Source organism: Populus nigra, chromosome 3 (genome assembly GCF_951802175.1).
Source record: "Populus nigra chromosome 3, ddPopNigr1.1, whole genome shotgun sequence".
Lineage (NCBI taxonomy): Eukaryota > Viridiplantae > Streptophyta > Magnoliopsida > Malpighiales > Salicaceae > Populus > Populus nigra.
Genome location: NC_084854.1, coordinates 20,963,418 through 20,982,012, shown reverse-complemented (window position 1 = coordinate 20,982,012; position 18,595 = coordinate 20,963,418). Strand labels below are relative to the sequence as shown.

At 35.0% G+C, this 18,595-nt stretch overlaps 2 protein-coding genes and 1 non-coding gene across 6 annotated transcripts; all 3 read right to left on the bottom strand.

The window, feature by feature from the left end:
* Positions 1–241: 241 nt before the first annotated feature.
* LOC133689675 (YTH domain-containing protein ECT1-like) lies at positions 242–5,881 on the bottom strand. 4 transcript variants are annotated; one of them, XM_062109645.1, is made up of 9 exons: positions 5,789–5,813; positions 5,537–5,610; positions 5,160–5,200; positions 4,868–5,054; positions 4,661–4,737; positions 4,176–4,565; positions 3,262–3,798; positions 2,316–2,528; positions 242–1,343 (listed from the first exon to the last, which is right to left on the bottom strand). In XM_062109645.1, exons 2-9 carry the CDS (start codon positions 5,580–5,582, stop codon positions 918–920), a joined length of 1,917 nt encoding a protein of 638 aa, XP_061965629.1. In that variant the 5' UTR covers positions 5,583–5,610; positions 5,789–5,813; the 3' UTR covers positions 242–917. The 4 variants fall into 4 exon arrangements, with proteins under 4 accessions (XP_061965629.1, XP_061965631.1, XP_061965630.1 ...); XM_062109647.1 differs by lacking the exons at positions 5,537–5,610; positions 5,789–5,813 and adding an exon at positions 5,817–5,881; XM_062109646.1 differs by lacking the exon at positions 5,537–5,610 and having other exon boundaries at positions 5,789–5,875.
* Positions 5,882–7,593: 1,712 nt separating this feature from the next.
* Positions 7,594–7,667, bottom strand: TRNAI-UAU (transfer RNA isoleucine (anticodon UAU)). Its single transcript has one exon. It is a non-coding gene; the product is annotated as a tRNA-Ile (tRNA).
* Positions 7,668–13,291: 5,624 nt separating this feature from the next.
* On the bottom strand, positions 13,292–18,480 carry LOC133689633 (chloroplast envelope membrane protein-like). The gene is made up of 7 exons (XM_062109579.1): positions 17,478–18,480; positions 16,740–16,825; positions 16,391–16,564; positions 15,908–16,022; positions 15,318–15,415; positions 14,746–14,881; positions 13,292–13,694 (listed from the first exon to the last, which is right to left on the bottom strand). Exons 1-7 carry the CDS (start codon positions 18,129–18,131, stop codon positions 13,626–13,628), a joined length of 1,332 nt encoding a protein of 443 aa, XP_061965563.1. The 5' UTR covers positions 18,132–18,480; the 3' UTR covers positions 13,292–13,625.
* Positions 18,481–18,595: the final 115 nt, after the last annotated feature.

Below are 18,595 nucleotides of genomic sequence, written 5' to 3'. Positions count from 1 at the left end.
CTTTTTTTTTTTAATTAATTAAGATATCCGGACCAACACCTCAAATAATTTTATAGATCTGAAAAATTAACATTTATATAAACATTTAATAGCCCTGAAACTTGATCCGATAACCTATAGAAAATAAACTTAATCTAACCAATTAAATCATTCCCCTCAGGGTTATCCTACCAGCACCAGCACCTTCAACCTGAGTTGAGGCCATTACAGATCATTATTTCTCAATAAATGGGCAGCTGGATAACAAAGCTCAATAATCCTTCCGATGATATTTTCTACCATAACAAAGATTAAAATTCTTCCACTACAAAGAAAAATTAGAACAAAGAAAGTGAAACATCTCTACTTGCACCGACAACGGTAAGCATACAACAAGATAAGAGCGGCAATTCCTCATCATTTTGTATAAGGGCAATTGTTGAATTTTCTTTCTATTTTTACTTGTCCTATCACTATTTTCCCTTCAAAATGGTAACTTTACAAACCTTCCAATAGCCAAATGCTCTCTGGAAAATCAGTAGAAACAGAACCCAGGATTACATTCAATTTGGGCACCAGCTGCATAGTATACAAAATCTACTCCCACTTTACGAAACCATCCCATTCTTCAAACTCACTGCACCAATCAGCATCTTTTGCCATTCTAAATAACCCAGACAAAAAATCGACCACATTCACTTCTCCCTGAACAGTCCATAACAAAAGCAAAGCAAAAACAAAAACCAGCTTGTTAGTATGCCGTCAGGCTACTCAGATACCCTATATGCCATCCCACATGTCAGCAAGCAAAGAATCTATCAAATCTTAAGAGAACAAGGAGTTTGTGCCGTTATGAACCAGCATCCCAGAGATCCTGGCACAACTACAACTAAAAGCTCCTATCTGTCAACATAACTGTGGTCATCTTATCAACAGAATTAATCCTGGTACTCGCCACTACCCTCTTTTGACTTTAAGGCAGGAGACAAGTTATGGTTGTTGGAATCTTCAGCTTTTGAAACCACGATGCTGGAATTGTTAGCAAGTTCCACGGCAGTATTGCAATTATTAGCCGGTAAGACCTCCATACCAGGTCCTAAGCTAGCAACCTCTTCTCTGGCTGCTGGTTCTTTATTAACATCATCCAACTTGAGAGATTGCGCAAGAAAATCAGACATTTGATTTATGGTATCATCAGCGAGCAAACCTGCACCACCTACTTTCAAACTAGGTTGCTGTTTGGCCTTCCTTTCCTTCAAAGCTCTCTCACATTGATCATAAAAGTCAAAATCATCCAGGATAGATGTAGGTGCATCATGATCCTTGAAGATTTTCAACATCTCAATACCCTGTTCTAGTTTCACCTGAGTATTCAGCACCAGAGAGAGAGAGACGAAAAACCCATCAGGCAAAAAGAACTAATCAGTAAGAGGGTTGGATCCATGTAATGACAGAAAAGAAAATCAGCAAAAAATCTTGACCAGACAAAACTTCCATCTTGATTGAATGGTGTATGCACATAAGGTTAAACACAGATTTGAAAGGGATATTGAAGTTAGAGAAAGATTAAGTGATTTCTGATTCATGAAAAAATATCTCGGCAGCCAGAATATGGTACAAATTAGGACCAAGAAGAATGCAATGAGGTTATAAACACCCAAAATTATACTTTTAGATCAAAAGCTACTAGGCATGACACTCTAGCCTTTTTTATGAAAAGAAACAGCACAGATAGCCCGGGACAGCTGAGGACCAAAAAAAGAAACAGACCACGGTGCTTTTTGGACCCCCATATCACTCAAACTCAACATAAAAATTCCTTTTGCGATCAATGTAATTGTCTTATGTTACATTATTAAACTAATACCCAATGATACTGAACAAATTCTAGCATATTTCATGCAGATAATTGAGATCTGGTTAAAACATAATCCCCTATAGGCCTTTGAATAAAACAAAGCATGAAGCGAGCATGAAGTCCAAAATAAAAAGGACGACATGTTTGCATGGCCAACCTAGCTAACAAATGGAGAATTCAGATATAATATGGAGTTGATAAATGCACAATATCAAGCAGCATTTTTCTCTATGAAGGAAAGACATTTGGCAATCCACTAAGAACAACAATTCTGGTACTCATGTGTCTCTAGAACAGCACTTAGTTACCCATTTCTGTAACATAATCAAAGTAAACTCATGCTCAGAAAAACATCTAGGAATTTATAAATACTTGAGTCACGAGAATGATCCCTGCATTCTAAACACTATAAATCTAAATAAAATAGTACAAATACTAATAAAAAAGTAGGAATATTAGTAAAATTTTATAGCTTTACCTCTTGAGAATCTCGACTATGAGTAGCAGGCTTATTATCATTGTTTTCAAGAAGTATGTGCCGGAAACGACTATTGGGAACATCTTTAACGATATGCCACTGGACTGGGAACTGGCCATTCCATCTATCTTGCTGCCAATATTCAGCATCCTTCTCAAAGTCTACAGGTCCAACCATTTCCGCTACTCCACAAAACTGTCCACTAGCATTGACCTGCACAAAAAAATGTAAACAAATCCAAGACCATTAATGAACCAAAACAGACTTTTTCAGAGCAGCGGTGAATTTTAAACAATGCAGCAAGTATGCAGGTTTCAGAAACAGGTTAGTCATTAAAATGCTTTTGACGTTGGAATTCAGCTTCAAAATGTATAAGACAAATAAAAAAAAACTTGTTCCACAAATAAAATCAGCAACCACCTGCTTATTCCACTAACTTTACCAAACAGTAACAAAAAAAAAACCCATTGTTTTACAACATAGGTCTGTGGTCTTCTGCTGGCTTCTAAAACAAATACAAACTCATAAACCCAAAGGCAAAAACCAGGAAAAAAAACAGCAGAAAACGATGCCCTTCCATATCTATAGACAAAGAAATCCAAGCTACCATGTTCAACCATTCATTACAATTCAGATATCTTTGTGTGTTTGAGAGTGTAGTAGCGGTTTCTTTTCAAAGTGTTTTTCATTCCAAAACACATCAAAATAATGTTTTTTTTTATTTTTTAAAAATCATTTTTGATATCAGCACATCAAAATAATCTGAAAACATCAAAAAAATATTAATTTGAAGCAATGAAAAAAATTTTAATTTTTTTTTTTCCAAAAGTGCTTCCAAAACACAATACCAAACACACATGCATTAGCTTCAACCTGGTTCCCAGCAGTCACAATGCCACTAGCATAAATCAATGCATTAAAATAACATCAAGTTACACTGACATACCGAAAACAAAAGAAAGACTGGACAGTTTCCTTCTTTCTCCTTTGCTTCACGATAAGCAGCATCAATTTTTTTGTTCCCGTGTGGAGTGCTTGCCCAAACACTATATTTAATACTTTTATGAACATTATCTTCACTGAAAGACTTGATTATAAAGAACTTGGCATCCTTGTAATCAGTGACAAAATCTAGCTGGTTATACAAATCAAGCTGAATCCCAGAGCCAGCTGAATTGCCTTTGCCATTACCAGAGGAGGAAAGCTGTTCAGTGGCATTCTTTCCCTTAAGCTTTGAAGCCCTTGGTCCTCGATTACGGTCAAAACCAAATGGATCATTAGAAGAATAAATGGAGCCCTGGTCTCTGTCTCTCCTCCTGCCTCTATCAAGTCCAACTCGTGTCCGGTCATTAGCCCCTGCATAAGAAATTGAACCACCAGCAAAACTAGAGCTCTGAAAAGAGCCACCATGCTGGTAATGTCCAACAGGGGAAGATGATGTATATCCATATCCATATCCATGCAATGATCTTTGCTGAGAACCCTGAAACCATGTCCAAACAAAATTTGACAAGCTCCTTATTGAAGGGTCAGACGAGGAACTGCTAGTAAAAAACACAGATAAGTATGCAAGATGCCTCGCTACAATTAATCTTTGCTCTAAACAGGTAAATTAACAACTTCTAGCAATCATGTGTCAAGATCCAGAACAAAATTTACATCACAACTTTTAATAAAAGTTAAGATGATAAACTCAAAAGGGGATTTTTTGGATTTAGAAACTTGTGCACCAATTCAGAAGAAACTGAAAAAGCAGTGGTGATGAGCAAGGAAAACAGGCAGTAGATGTGAATGAGAAAAGGGAATTGAAACTTTTGGAAATTCTAGATTTCATAATAGTTGGAACAAGATAAAACAAACCTGTGCAACTTGGTGCTCATATGGCCCGAGTATGCCCATTGGTTGAGGATAAGCAGATGGAGATGTTAAGGAATCAGAGCCATGAGCCCCGGACATGTTTCCCCCACCAAATGATCCATAATGTACCATGTAACCTGATCCTGGTCCAAAAAAGGAGTTGCCACTATTGCTTTCAAATGACATTAGCTCAGATGAGCCGAGAGGACCTGATGAGGGCACATCTGGATGGTAAACTGGGGAGAATGGGATCTGTTGTGGAGAGTATAACTGGCCGTCTAACATTATAGGAGTTAGAGGCGTAGCCATAGGAGAATATTGGCCGTGTCCCATATCAGGATTAAAGCCATATCCGGAATGATACATAAGAGATTGATTATCATTGTATATAATCTGATCACCGTCAGGACAAAAAGATAAAAGAAATTATTCAGTTAGAACTATAGAAAACGAATTTGAGAGTACAATAGTAAAGGAATCATCCTCACCGGAGATAAATGCATTCCATCAGCCGCATTAAGATGTTGAGAATACCCATCCCAAATACCAGTGTTATTGCCATAACCTGAAGATGCAAAGATCACCGAGTTGAGACGCACAATCCCACTAATCAATGTTCCACATGTACGGTTACTAATAACTCATTCTTAACTGTGAACAAAATGAACATACGATGGAGAAGGAAACTAACTAACCAGCATAAGCTGCCATTGCTTGGTCATGTGAGGAATAATCATAAACATTGAGTTGCGGTGGTGGAGGAGGTGGTGGAACAATGGTAAGATCTGGAGCAACAGTAGCAGATAATTGTGGGCGTTTTATGACGGCTGCTTCCGGGGAAGGATTCACCGAAACAATCCTTTCATCTTCGGGCGAAAGTGGCTTTCATAATTTATATATATATATGAATTAGAAAACTAAGGCATAAAAAAAAACACAATTCCCCTGATTATTAATTAAAAATCTTTTAAAAAAACAATAAATTACCTGCTCCATCAAAGAATTATCGCGATTAGTGAGTGATTCTCCTGCAAAACGGCATTAACATACTCAGCAACTAAACCAAGCACACGCTATTTTCAAGAAGAAGAAAAAAGAAAATATATTTATTAAAAAAAACGCATTTACGAAGTCTACTAATGACTCGATTATTAATTGACACTGAGAAATTGAAAAACATAAAATTCAAAAAAGAAAGGGCAAGAAAAGAGATTAAAAAGAAAGGGCAACAGAGCTTCAGATTGGAAAAATCGAGAGATTAGGTTAGGGTTCTAAACGAAAAGAAATGGTTAGAAAAGAGAGCAAGAAAGGAGAAAAGAGAAAAAACGCATGAAAAATTTATGGAGAGAGAGGAAGAGAGATACCAGGGGGAGGGGAAAGATAATCCGGAGAGGATGGGTGGTCGTCCATTGAATTGAATCAGAATTTTAGAGGAGATCTGGAGATTTTAATTAGGAAAGTTGGTAGGGTTACGATTATAATAATAATAAGAAGAAGAAGAAACCTAATTAAATAAATAAATAACAGAAGAGTAATCTTGTGTTGTATGGAATGAATTGAATTGGAGAAGGGAATTAAATTTTTGAGTTTGAGAGGGAAAGGGAAACACCACTCACTCTCCTCTCCCACGAAGAATCAAAATACCTTCTAGTTCTTTTTCTTTTTCTTTTTCTTTTTCTTTTTTCGGGGTTTTGGACAAGAAATATTTATTAAAAAAAAAAAAAAGAGGACGAGGAGGACTCAGGAGGAGGGTTTTGGGCCTTTTTATTTATTTATTTATTTATTATGACTTCTTTTTCTTATTGTTTTTTTAATGTTATGCCGCTCTCTCTTTTCTTCTCCCGTGGACTAAACTTTAACACATTCAGACACAAGGCAAGCAAATGTAGGGTAACTGTAAATTCTTTTCTTTTCTTTTTTAATTTTTTCCACTCCAATAGGGCCGGTATACCGGATTTTACAACAACAACAATAATAATAACAATAACAATAACGTTTATTATATGAATTTAATATATTTTAAAAGTTAAGAAATATAACAAATCTTTTAATCATTATCCTTGTTAAACATCAGGTCTATTGGAACATTCAGAATACAAGATTTAAAATGAGAATTCAAGAATAAAACATCAATATTTATTCAATAAAAAAAAGATAAGTATAAAAAAAAGACTTCAAATATATATTTTCGTGCCTAAATATATTTTTATTAATTTTAGTAAATTAGAATGTGATTTTCTCATTTATCTTTGTATTTATTTTATATTTATTGGTATTTAGTCATTGGTTACTTTGAAATTTCTCAAAAATCATAGTAACATTTTAACTCCTATTTTTATATGGAATGATAATGATTTTGATTCTGAAAACTAATTAAAATTTTAAAATTAATATTACAAATAATAAAAATTTTACTCATTGCTTTATTGGAAAAGTCTATTTTTAGTGTTGTATAATTAGATGAAATATAGGTTCTAAAAAAACTATTAAACCCAAGCAAGTTTATAACTTAAGTTATGAGTTTCGCAGGTTAACTAATCTCACCTGTTTTGATCCAAAACGTATTTATCTCAATACTTTTAATAACAAGGTGAAGCGATATCACTTTGAAATATTGTTTTAAAGTCAAATTAGTTCTTAAATTTTTTAATTAGAATTTATTGAAAGTAATTTATTGAAAATATATTTGGGATATTATTTAATAAAGTATGATTTTAATTTTAATTTGTTTTTTAAATAAGATTGTAACCTATATTGTTAACAAATTCTCTTTTTGTATAGTCCTTTGTGATTTTTTTTTTATTTTTTCTTAAATCTTATTCAATCACTTTTCTTTATATGTCTATTTTTTTGTAATTAAATAAAAAAATTAATTTTATAAAATAAAATTATTAAAACCAACCTAGTTCATAATTCTTGTGATGAGTTTTGTGAGTTAATTCAAGTCAATTAAAAACATTATTGTCTCAGTTCTTTTAAAAAACAAAATAACATGACTTGGATTCTATTTAGAAAAATAAAGTTTTGAAAACTAATCGAGTTATATGTGAATATAATGAGTTAAATGAATCATTTTAAACCATCTTTAATAGATTTTAATTTGAAATCCAAACCTTAACCAAGTCAAATTAATCCGAAGAAGAGAAATTATGTTGGCAAATTAGATTATTTGGATTGAATTTTTATTTTTACAAAATAATATTGGTATATAATTAATAAAGAAATTAAATAGCATAATAGGAGATAATGATTTTTTTTTTGTTTTTATCTTTCAATTTTAGTTATTATTAATAAATTCTTTTCATATTTATTAACGCGAACACAGACACTAGCGTTTCCTGGAAAAAGACATGTTTGCAAGAAACGGCTGTTTTAATGAGCCATCGGCGAAATGATCGAAGTGGCATAGTATCAGAAACATTGGTCCCGGCGGGGCTCGAACCCGCGACCTTCGGCTCATAAGACCAACGCTCTAACCAACTGAGCTACGGGACCACGATGCTCTTTAGAGATGACCTTAAACATCATAACCTAAATGATGTATTACTCGGCCTGGTCTGGCGACTCCACCTTTGTATCCCTAATTGGTTCCGGTCACATGGGAGGAGGCAGCAGTCAGGGCTCTGGTTGGACTTGGGTCGATACCGACGCAATCGGCCAATTTCAAAAGGGCGAAGTAGGAGTCCAGCCAAGTCCCCAAAAGGCCCCCCCCCCCCCCCCCCCGGAGGCTGCTCAAGAGGCGCTTCCGCAAGCGCTAGCACCCGCTGAAGTTGCTCATCCCATTCCTAACAAGAGGAGGTTGCGGCACTAAGAAGGGAACTCCATGGATTAATCAAATCCGAAAGGAGGTAGTGTTGTCTTGAAAGGGAGAGTGAAACGGGTTCAAGCTAGAAGAAATTACTTTCTATAAAGAAGGTAAAGGAAGGTTCGATGGAATTCAAGCTCATGACATGTCTCGTTTGATCGATCATAGACTATTTCAAAAGAGAGGAGTCCTCGAATAGATTGCTACCTAACTGCAATTTCCTAATAAATCATGATGGAAATTATTTTGGGTAGGTTCCTCTCTTGCTTCTTTCTTCTAGTCATCATATATCGTGCGTGGATAAAGAAGTTCTTGAAGATTGAAAGAGATGTGGGGCGTCGAGGAGGAAGTTCTTGAAGTCCAATCTAAATTTGGATAAAAAAGAGGTTGCTGTTGTCTTTGAGATAAAAAATTTGGAAAAATTAATGAAGAACCAACATTTCACCAATTCCATGTCACATCAATGAACAAATGAAAGCAACCTCAAATTCAAGTATGGCTGACCAGCGCGATTCAGCTTCATGCAACGAGCTCCACCCTGCAATCGAAACAAGCTATGTATAATTATGCAATGGATTAATTGTTTGATTAATTTAATACATAGCTAATTAATGATACTGATACGAATCTTTTTAGTCTTTTTTTCTTAATTTTCTATTGCATGTATGATGATGATGATTATGAACATGGTGAGGTTTTGAAGCCAACGGTTGCCTTGCAATATAATTTACGAATAGTATGTTGCTTCATTGCAAGTTTTAGAAATTCTCCCAACTCCATGCCTCCTCAACCCTTATTCGCTGAAGCAGATTTCTAGGAGGTGGTACTGTTTCTTGTTGCTGCGTATAAACCCACCCCATGATACTGCAATTGCAGGTAATTAATTGGTAATGATGCTCCGGACCCGTATGATTTTGATTTCTCTGATGATATTGTTGATGATGCTGATTATGCTTAGAGGAGGATTCTTATCTGGAGGGTTTGGATGCTTTTCAGTTGAGCTTTTCCCACCTGGAAGAAGAACAGGCCAAAAATGCTAGCGTGATTCTTGACTGAGTATTGCCTGCTGTTTTAGATTATCAGTACTGGCAAACAAGTTTGATTTCTCATCTCCGGTTCTTGAAACTTGAAACGATTATTTCTCACTAAATTTAATGGGTTAAAAACCCCTCAGCCCAAAAGAACTCCTTAAAAATTCAAAAAAAAAAACATTTTTTTCGGGTTCAGGAGATTCATGGGCTCAAGCATGGTAATCTAAGCTCATTTAAAAGAGAAACAAAACTCAAGGATGAGTGGATGAGTTCTCTCGAATCCAGAGATAATAATGTAGCCGAGCTGAAACAATAGATAATTATGAGCAATCAGGGATATATCTATCATAATTAAATGATAATCTTTCTCATTATATAAATAGCCTAGCATATGTATTTATGAACCAATAAAATATATCTAGGATCAATAGAAATAGAAAAATTAATCGCAGCTTAAAAAAACCATAACTCTTGATCAAATAATTGGCCGAAGATCTAGTTCTACCTCCATGTTAGAAGTTAATGCAGAGCCCTCGAAACCTGTTCAATTTTTTTTCCACAAACGATGCTGGATACACTGCAAGAGAAAGCAACGTTGGAAGGCGTACATGTAAAGAAAGTGAGAAACGAGGGGAAAAGAAAATAAAATTCATGTTACGCACAACCGAATTTTTTCCAACAATCATGCTATTTATGAGTAAAACAAACCTTGACTAAAGGCCCGGGGTGTAATGCTCTCAAAAGACAGAAATCTACTTGAGACTGTATTGTTGAAGTTGCATCTGGCACTTCATTGGAGGGACAGCTAAGCTGCCTACGCACCACCCCTGCTTTTGCAGGCCTAATAAAAAAATCTCCAGAGTGAGTAACCTTAAAGCTGCAATTGCTTTGCCAGGTTGAGTTTGCTTCCAGGAAAGGCACCCTATTCAATACAGCATTCATCTGCTGTCTACCATCTGTAAGGGTACAGAAAATGGCAGCAAACAAGACTATGATCACAAGAAATATAATGTAGGAGAAAATACCTTCTGTCAGCACTCATGGAGACTTAGATATAATAATTACCTATCATTCAATGTTCACCAGGGTTCCAAATTATAGCTATTTGATTAAAGAACTAAAAAGTGAGTCAGCCAGAAGGGAAGCAACCAGGGAAGCTAACCGACATTTTACCAGATATAATAACAAGTGCGACATCAGATGCACTTAAGGATTCTTACAAGATTTAATCAATTATTTTTGGAACATGACTGCTAAAACCTTTGAAATTGAAGCAAGCACCATAAAATGAATTATAAAATCTGAACTATTATGTAAGTTTGCTTAGCAGCTCAAATCAATAAGGGCAGACTCGACAGAAGTTTAACTGAATACAGTAAAAAGAAGCATTTATCTGAACTTTACACCAAGTACCATTAATTAAAAATCTCAGCCATCTACCAGGTAGGTTTCCAAGAAAGCAGTCACTTTACATTAAAAATAACCTTTTTGTTAATGTAAAGTCGATTCAATGTCGAAAGAAATCTGCTCCTATGTAACTGTCTATCATTACTAAAATGATAATTCAATCCTGCGGCAGAGTTTACTACCCCGGATAATTACTACCCTTCGCAGTAGCTGAATGCATCCAAGTCCAAAGTGTTCATTCATTGCCAACAGGTCACTTCACTCTCTCCAATTAGCTTGACAGATTGGTATTCCTAAGATTCACATGTTCCTGAGAGCTTCCCAGTTCACTCTAGTCTTATTGAAACATAACTGTTTCGTTAAACAAGAGACCATGTACCATTGTACCTCCTCCTATTAAGCTTCCATTTCTAAAGCAAGCCATCAGTTTCTATTTTAACCAAACAAAAAGCACCCTTATTCTGCAACCGAAGTAGATCTTCATCAATTATTCTTCAGCAAAACCATGAACCTCTTACGAAAAGAGAAAAAAAAAACAAAAAATAAAACAGGCACACACCAATCAATCAGTAGTCTATGCCCAACAATAAACCACACAAGTGACAAATGACAAATTTTGTCATCCTAAGACTTGTATTTCTTTTCTTGAGAATTTCTCAAGTCAACAATTATTCACCATCTCATCTGTTTATACAGCTCCCAGAGCAAATATAGAAAGACTTGCAAAATCTTTCCCTTTCGTTTTCCTGCAAGTATTAATTTATTTCCAACAAGTCCCATTTTAATTACCACTTTGCCTCCTTCCATACAAGAATTCAATCATATCATCACATGCATACATAGCTACACACACACGCATACATGTACTCATTCATATGCTGTCAATCATTCATTGATTCACCTAAAAAAGAAGTTCCTTTCTTACTTCAACTTCCTTCTTAGGAAACTGAGCTCACCAAAACCAAAACCACAACCACACACATTCCATTCACCTAAAAATCTACTACAATCATAAAAAAAAAAAAAAACTTTAGAGAGCGCTGTACTTGTTATATAGAGAGAATTTTGATAAAGTTGCAGACTTTACTGGTCAAACTGAGAGCCTGAGAACTGATGCAGCTTGACAGGAGGGGGTGCATGAGGGATGAGTTGAACCGAGTACGGAGGCCGGGTTGGCTCTGTGAGTTAGTTGTGTACTAAAAAGTGGCAAGAGAGAGTAAGGAAGAAAGAACAAGCAGGAAAGCCATAGATTTGTTACAATTTATAGTATTATATATATGTGTGTAATAATTTTACTACGATGAGACGAGAGTGATGATCGGAGGGGTAATAATTGTTTTTTAAAGAATTTTTTTATTATAAAATATATTAAAATAATATTTTTTTATTTTTAAAAATTATTTTTAATATAATACATTAAAATATCTAAAAATAAAAAATAATTTTTAATTTAAAAAGTTCTTAAAATTTTAAAATTTTTAAAATCACTTTCAAAACTCATTAAAGGCACTTACTTTGCGGCTTTCACGACGTTAGAACACGCCATGTTTTGAAAAGCTTAAGCTTGGCCTCAGATTGAAAAAATAAAAATGAAACCAATAATTGTTCAATTTCATCATAGGAGAGTTAAAATTTCTTCGGATCCATCGTAATTGCATCGATAAAAGATTTTAAAATTTATTGTGCAATTTATATAATTTTTGGTCAAATATTATTTACAACACATACACAACATTTATTTAAAGCCCTTTAATTATTGTATTAGAAATTATTTTTTAAAGTTTTTTTATTAAAATATTTTTTTATGTTTTAAAATTTATTTTTTTGATATCAGTATATCAATTAATTTAAAATAAAAAAATAAAAAAAATATTTTTTACTAAAATAAACTAGACTTTAATAGTTAACCAAGCAAAGGAGACAAAATTAAGGTTGTTAGACATTATATGAAATTAAATTTTAAAAATATATTTGATTTGAAAAGATATTAAATTAATTCTTTTTGATAGTTTTATATATAAAAAAAATTAAAAAAAAATAATATATTTTAAAATAATTTTTTTAAAAAAAAATTATTTTCAGCAGCCAAGAGATTTTGAAATTATACGAGAAAGCGGGATGAATTTTCATTAGCATCCATGAAAAATCTCAGTTGAAAATATTAAAATATGAATTTTTAAAAGGAGTTTTTAATCAATATAAATCGTTAAATCAAACAGAGGGACAATATATGCTCAAGACATGAAGAATAAAAACGACCAAATTAATAATGTAGACCTCAATAAACCACAACCTCAACAGATACTGAGGAAAAGATCGCCATTAAACCAATTGTCAACTGAATAAAATTTACCGGTGCTGTTTTTTCCCCCACCAAGGCACCAATGTGGTGGCTGGTGTCAGCCGAAACATTGTAATTTCGGACGCCCAGGAAACTTATTTATGGTGGGGGACCTTGAGTTTGTTGCCTTGCCATGCCATGCCATGCCATGGATCATCCTTTTCGGGTCCCTGCTGCTAATGTAGCTTAGCTAGTTTCTCTCCAAGCATGGAGCGACTGCCTGCCTTGAAACTCTGTAGCTGTACTTCTGTTTATGAAGGAAACACGACAAGCTAGTACCAATGTTGCTATTGGTCAGTTGGGGATCTAAACTCTTAACCCTCATCCATTTTACTCTCCTCCACCCCCTCAACTCAGGTGTATGAGCCATGGCAACATCCAGGCACAAATGTCGTATACCTGATGTAATCTGGGAGAATAAATGATGTCCCATGCTGGTGATAAACCAGGAGCAGATATGCCAAATAAGCACACCATATTCAAAGTTCGGGAACAAAATAGTTTCAGGATTAGGCCTATAACTAAGGTACATGTATAAGGAAATTGATCCATTGGAGTGGATGAAACGAATGAAAACATCTCTGTATTGTTTAAACATGTAGTAGTGAGGGCCAGCAGATTCTGGGAAAGAAATGATGGCCTCTTATTGTCACTGAGTCATATGAAAATCAAATAAACAGAAGGAAGGTATTTGAACAAGGCATAAGACTCCTCTCCATACAGAATAATGGCCTGGTTTGGGAGTTCATTGTGTCCATGTACTTGCAAAACTGGACAGGCCTCTATCAAGGAAGATATATAGAGGGGGGAAATGTGTGGAGGTAGGAAAAAAAATGTAAGGATTCATGGACCAAACCAAAAAATTTCAGCTAGTGACGCTTCATTTCACGGAATATGTTTGCCACCCTCGGGGATAATCTTGGTAGGTACTTGAACAACTGTAACACAAACACCAGCAATCAACAACGATTAGTAACCATAATTAATAGAATGAAACACTAGTTTCAAAATACAAAACCCAGAGAAAAGGTTAATCAAGAAACCATGAGCAATTTTTTCTAGTGAACTTGTTTGACAATAAACAAGAGAAAATTATTCTGATGATGTCCCATCACATAATGAAGAAGTTCTTTTAGGAGAATACTTCATTTATGAGTAATATATAGCTGGTTAGATGCATAATTGGTACGTACAAGGTGCATGCGCATGTGATTTTAAACCACAGGTGCATCACCCAGTTACATCTCTGTGGAAACTGCTGAACCTTTTGTCTTTTTTGTTGTAATTTTGTCCGAATAAAACTAAGAAAAGAAAGACCACCGTATCATTTCTGAAAATGACCTCTCTTTTTTTCTCCAGAACAATATACAAAGGAAACACTTGAAAAAAATGTGCAGCTAAGGACCTGTGGCAATGCAGTGATTGAGAAATAGTGAGTCTATAAGGACATGATCATCATGTTACTCGAATGAAATTGTGAACAAGCCATGGGCACTGCAAGACAAACTAACTTTCCTATCATTCAATGAGAATAGGTAAATGGCCAAGTTGTCAAATAGCTAAAAGAGGTGCATAAAATCCATCTCATTTGAATCTTAAAATGGCTGAGACTTCAGCTATCTTTCCAGTTTACCACCATGAACACAGTATCATCCAATGGAAATTTGCTTTTCTTTACATATACGACACTTTTCCCCACGTTTTTGTCTTATAAATTCATAGCTAAGCACAGGGAGGGGCAGCATAGCAGCTGGGGCTGGGGGTGGAACTAGCACAGCCACCCTATTCATTTAAATTTCAAGTAAACTATAATCACTTCATTCGCTCACATTCCTGTGTGGAAATTAATCATGTTTGGAAAGGAACTGATTACCTTTTACCTTTCATAAAGGTAATCACTTCCAGTTTAACCACAGACAGGCTTTTCTAAATAAAGGTTTTTATTGGATTTTGTTCAACGAAACACTTATTTGAGTCAAAATAACATACCCAAAGCTTTACACATGCATCAATAACAACAGGAACGAGGCAGATGAAAATGGTGATAGCAGATTGGTCAACTTCAAGTCCATAGTGCTCAACAATTACATCCAGCAAGGTCTGCCAACCAGATTCGGAGTGATACCTACAGTATTCAATTTCATAAAGGATAATGTTCATTATGCAAACAAGAGTGAAAGTGAAATTCTTAGAAGAATAATGAGAATTTTTTAAGAAAAATCCAGCAAGAAACAATATGGTGCCAGCCTGCCCACTCTTTATTACGCGCGCGCGCAGCGTCTGTGTGTGTGTGTGTGTGAGAGAGAGAGAGAGAGAGAGAGAGTTTATATACGGAATCTCAACATCTTCACTAACTGAAAGATAGATATTACTTGCACGAATTCATTCAAAGCCAATTACAGATTCCACATTCACTGCGGTGACTGACACCAAGCTATTCTACATTTGGTATCACTTGCAGAATTTGTTCAAAGCCAACTTCTGAACTAGCATACAAAATAAAATACCAGTGGAAAACATATACTAACGATAGTATTTTAGTAAAGAGAAAAAAATATTACCCCAAAAAAATATCTGTGATAAGTATGATTAGAAATGCCTTCCCAATATCTGTAACATTGTTTAGTATTTTATAACCTGTAAATTTCAGCAAAGCTACCTGCAATATAGATAAATAGAAGAAATAGAAAAGAAAATTATAAAAACATGATGCAAGGGTATGATAGAACGAATCATTTCCAAACGCAATTTAAGCAGAACAAATGCAAAACGGTGAAAACTATTCACCAGGTATTTCTGCAACAACTCCTGGGATGTTCTATAACAATTTAGAAGAGTAAAGAACTTCAAAAGTGAATAATGCTCGTAGACAAGCAAAGCAAGAGTGGTTCAATGTTTTCTTGAAAAAAGCTAAACAATTTCTCGCAGCAATGAATATAGACTAGGTGAAAATTGATATAAACATGAAAAATCGCAACTTTTACCATAAATAAGCTGACATGCTACTTATTGTTGCTTATACAATACCACAGTTTTTGCTTGATAGATGATGGCTATTACAATGACAATGATCAAAGTTTTTACAATGATGCAAAATATATCAATTCTATACATAAAAGGCATTGTGCAAAGAGAAAAACTAATGACTCACTTTACTCTGATTGAAGTACAAAAGAATGAAGATTGAGATCCCAAATACCATGTCTGACCATATGTTGGCAAATGATCTACGGTTTTCTAACCTCCAATCATCCCGTAGCTCTAACCTGTTTGAGCAACAAACCAGAAGTTGAAAAACATAGAATTCACTATATTTACTTTCGTCGGCAAAGAGTATGGAAAACTTTCCTTAGTATTGCATTTATAGGGAATCAAATCCAGTATAACATGCCAGATTGTAGTTTTCAATCAGAAATTGACTACAATTTGATGGACACTTTTTTTTTCCGGGGAGTGGGGGGTCTGTTCAAAGTTATTTAATGTTATGAAGAAAATAACCCTAAAATTTAATGTTAAAGAATACCATCTAAATGAAACTTCTACTCATGAGAAGTGTTCTGAGAAAATTCACGGAGGAATCAGATAAATAGTAAACATTAGCTAGCAAAGCAAGCAAAAAAAATGTTATCCCTACGCTTTATGTCGTAGCTCCCACCATTCCTCCTCATCAGAAAGAGGTGGAGATTTACCAATCTCTACCTCAAGCAGCAATCTTGCTTTCTCGACTTTTAGTTCCTTAATCATCTCAAGTTTTTGACTTTTTCTCACATCAAGCATCTGTGCTGCAAGTGGTACAGTCTTGACATATCTGTTCATGACATAGACTGAGATACTTAATCAGAAAGTCAGCTTTAAGTGCAGCATAAGCATTAGTATTTTAAAACTTTTCAGGTAGAGAAGAAAGCAGCTTGTAAATATCAAGTATTTCTTCTTATTAAGATTAGGAGAAATCGCTTAAGCAACCATTTTGTCCTAATTATTACCTGTCTAAGAAGGGCATGAGAACATAATCATGAACTGCAAAGTCCAAGGCCCAGGGTATGATTATCAATACTGCCAAAAACTTAGCCTGCAACGAGATGAATATGGATATGGATATGATGTCAAGCTGTGTATTGAGTACAAGCATGCCAGCTTGAATAAGCAAATTTTTAAAATAACGGGAGCATAAACAAAATATATATTTACAACATCTTATGTAACTCAGCATGAAGCAGTCAAGTTCAACAAAGATCAAACGTAAAATGTCCATTGTGAACTGTTTTAATAACCAAAAACTTAGATCGTATACTTTCAAAAATCCGTCAAAAGTCAGTGATGCTCTGTCTAATTCTTCTTTACATCTAACTTAACCCCAAAAGTATAGATACTTTTATCCTCTTATATATTGATGTGCAAAATGGAAATAGGATTGCTCATCCCTCTTCACGTGGATGTCCATTATTTTGCATCACTACAGTTTACGTGCTGCAAAGCTAAAGCTAAGTGGTTGGAAGATAGCTTGATTGATTAACTAAAGATCACCGATTTCATAAAATTAGCACCACATTTTTCGATAGTCACATAGAATAGAGCACAATCTCAATTGGCACAGAGACATATGACCAAGTAATGAATTCAATGGATACCCCATAAAAAACCAGATCAACATGGGAAAGAATTGCATAAGGCAGGGCTTACTTCAGTCTGAAACAAAGTGCACTGAAATGAAATTCACTTACCGAATTCAATGAGGCATACCGGAACACACGGTCTTCATAAAGCAAATCCTCCTCTTCCCTGCCAAGAACCAAATCTCTAACAGACTCAACAAATCCTTTCTCAGGTACAAGGTCAGTAGGATCCGACCGCGCATCCTCCACTGAGCCCCCATTTCCAATTCCACCATTTCCATCAAACTCTTGACTCCACCAAGAACCATTACTAGCATCATCATGACCATTATCACCGTAATCCACAATCCAATCCTCCCACCTCCTACTATCCTCATTCAACATATCTTCTTGTGCTTCTCTCAGCTCCACAATTGCCTCAGCTCTCCTCTTCCAAGCCTCAAACTTCTCTTCCTCGGACAACTCCTCATCACTTGAATTCTCAGAAAAATCCGCCTCAGCATCAAGCAAATCTTCATCCTTTAATCCAAACCAGTTTCCATCTTCATCAAAAAAGAACCTCCGCCACCAACTTCTCTTTCTTTTAGAATGATTTTTCCCATTCTTCTTTGCTTTTGGAAAAACCCCACAAAATCTCCTCCTATTACTCAATTGGGGTGAGAAACTGGATGATTTGGCAAATAAGTTCCTGTTCCTAAGTGGGGTTTGGTTATGGTTAGTGTTAAAGCTTAGGTTGTTGCATAACACAATTGAAGTGGTCATCAAGAACCCAACATTTTTTAGCCTTTTCAAACCAAAGACAAGAAACCACTGCTCCAAATCGCTGTAATCATGAAACAATCAAACCTCTTCTTATCAAACAAAAAACATAGGCATTCTCTTAAAAAATTCAATATCTTGACTACTAAATTGGCTTTTAAAAAAACAAAATTCAGAAACTCATATCCTGAGCTGAAGAGCTAAAAAACAAAGAAAAAGAAGAATCAAGAAGAACTTTACAACAAAAGAAAGAGTTTTTTGTAATTGTGATGAAGCTAAGCTAAACAGCTAGAGAGGGAAGAGCAAAAGGAAAGAGGATAGCGGTCTTTGGGCTCTCACTCTCACTACTGGATAATTAAAAATAAAATAAATGTTTTTTTTTTGGATAAGATAAAGAAATCCTTTATATTAAATTACGATATTACTCTTCTTGTGAAATATAAGAGGAAAAAATTCAATTTAGCCTC

Excerpts from the sequence above, each read along its gene's own strand:
- LOC133689675 (XM_062109645.1), bottom strand. The coding sequence starts at position 5,582 with ATGGACGACCACCCATCCTCTCCGGATTATCTTTCCCCTCCCCCTG. Across the intron at positions 5,055-5,159 it reads ATAATTCTTTGATGGAGCAG|CCACTTTCGCCCGAAGATGA; the intron begins GTAATTTATTGT and ends AAATTATGAAAG. Across the intron at positions 2,529-3,261 it reads CAGTCTTTCTTTTGTTTTCG|GTCAATGCTAGTGGACAGTT; the intron begins GTATGTCAGTGT and ends TTTTTTGTGCAG.
- LOC133689633 (XM_062109579.1), bottom strand. The coding sequence starts at position 18,131 with ATGACCACTTCAATTGTGTTATGCAACAACCTAAGCTTTAACACTAAC. Across the intron at positions 16,565-16,739 it reads CTCATGCCCTTCTTAGACAG|ATATGTCAAGACTGTACCAC; the intron begins GTAATAATTAGG and ends TGTCATGAACAG. Across the intron at positions 13,695-14,745 it reads ATGCATGTGTAAAGCTTTGG|TTGTTCAAGTACCTACCAAG; the intron begins GTATGTTATTTT and ends TTTGTGTTACAG.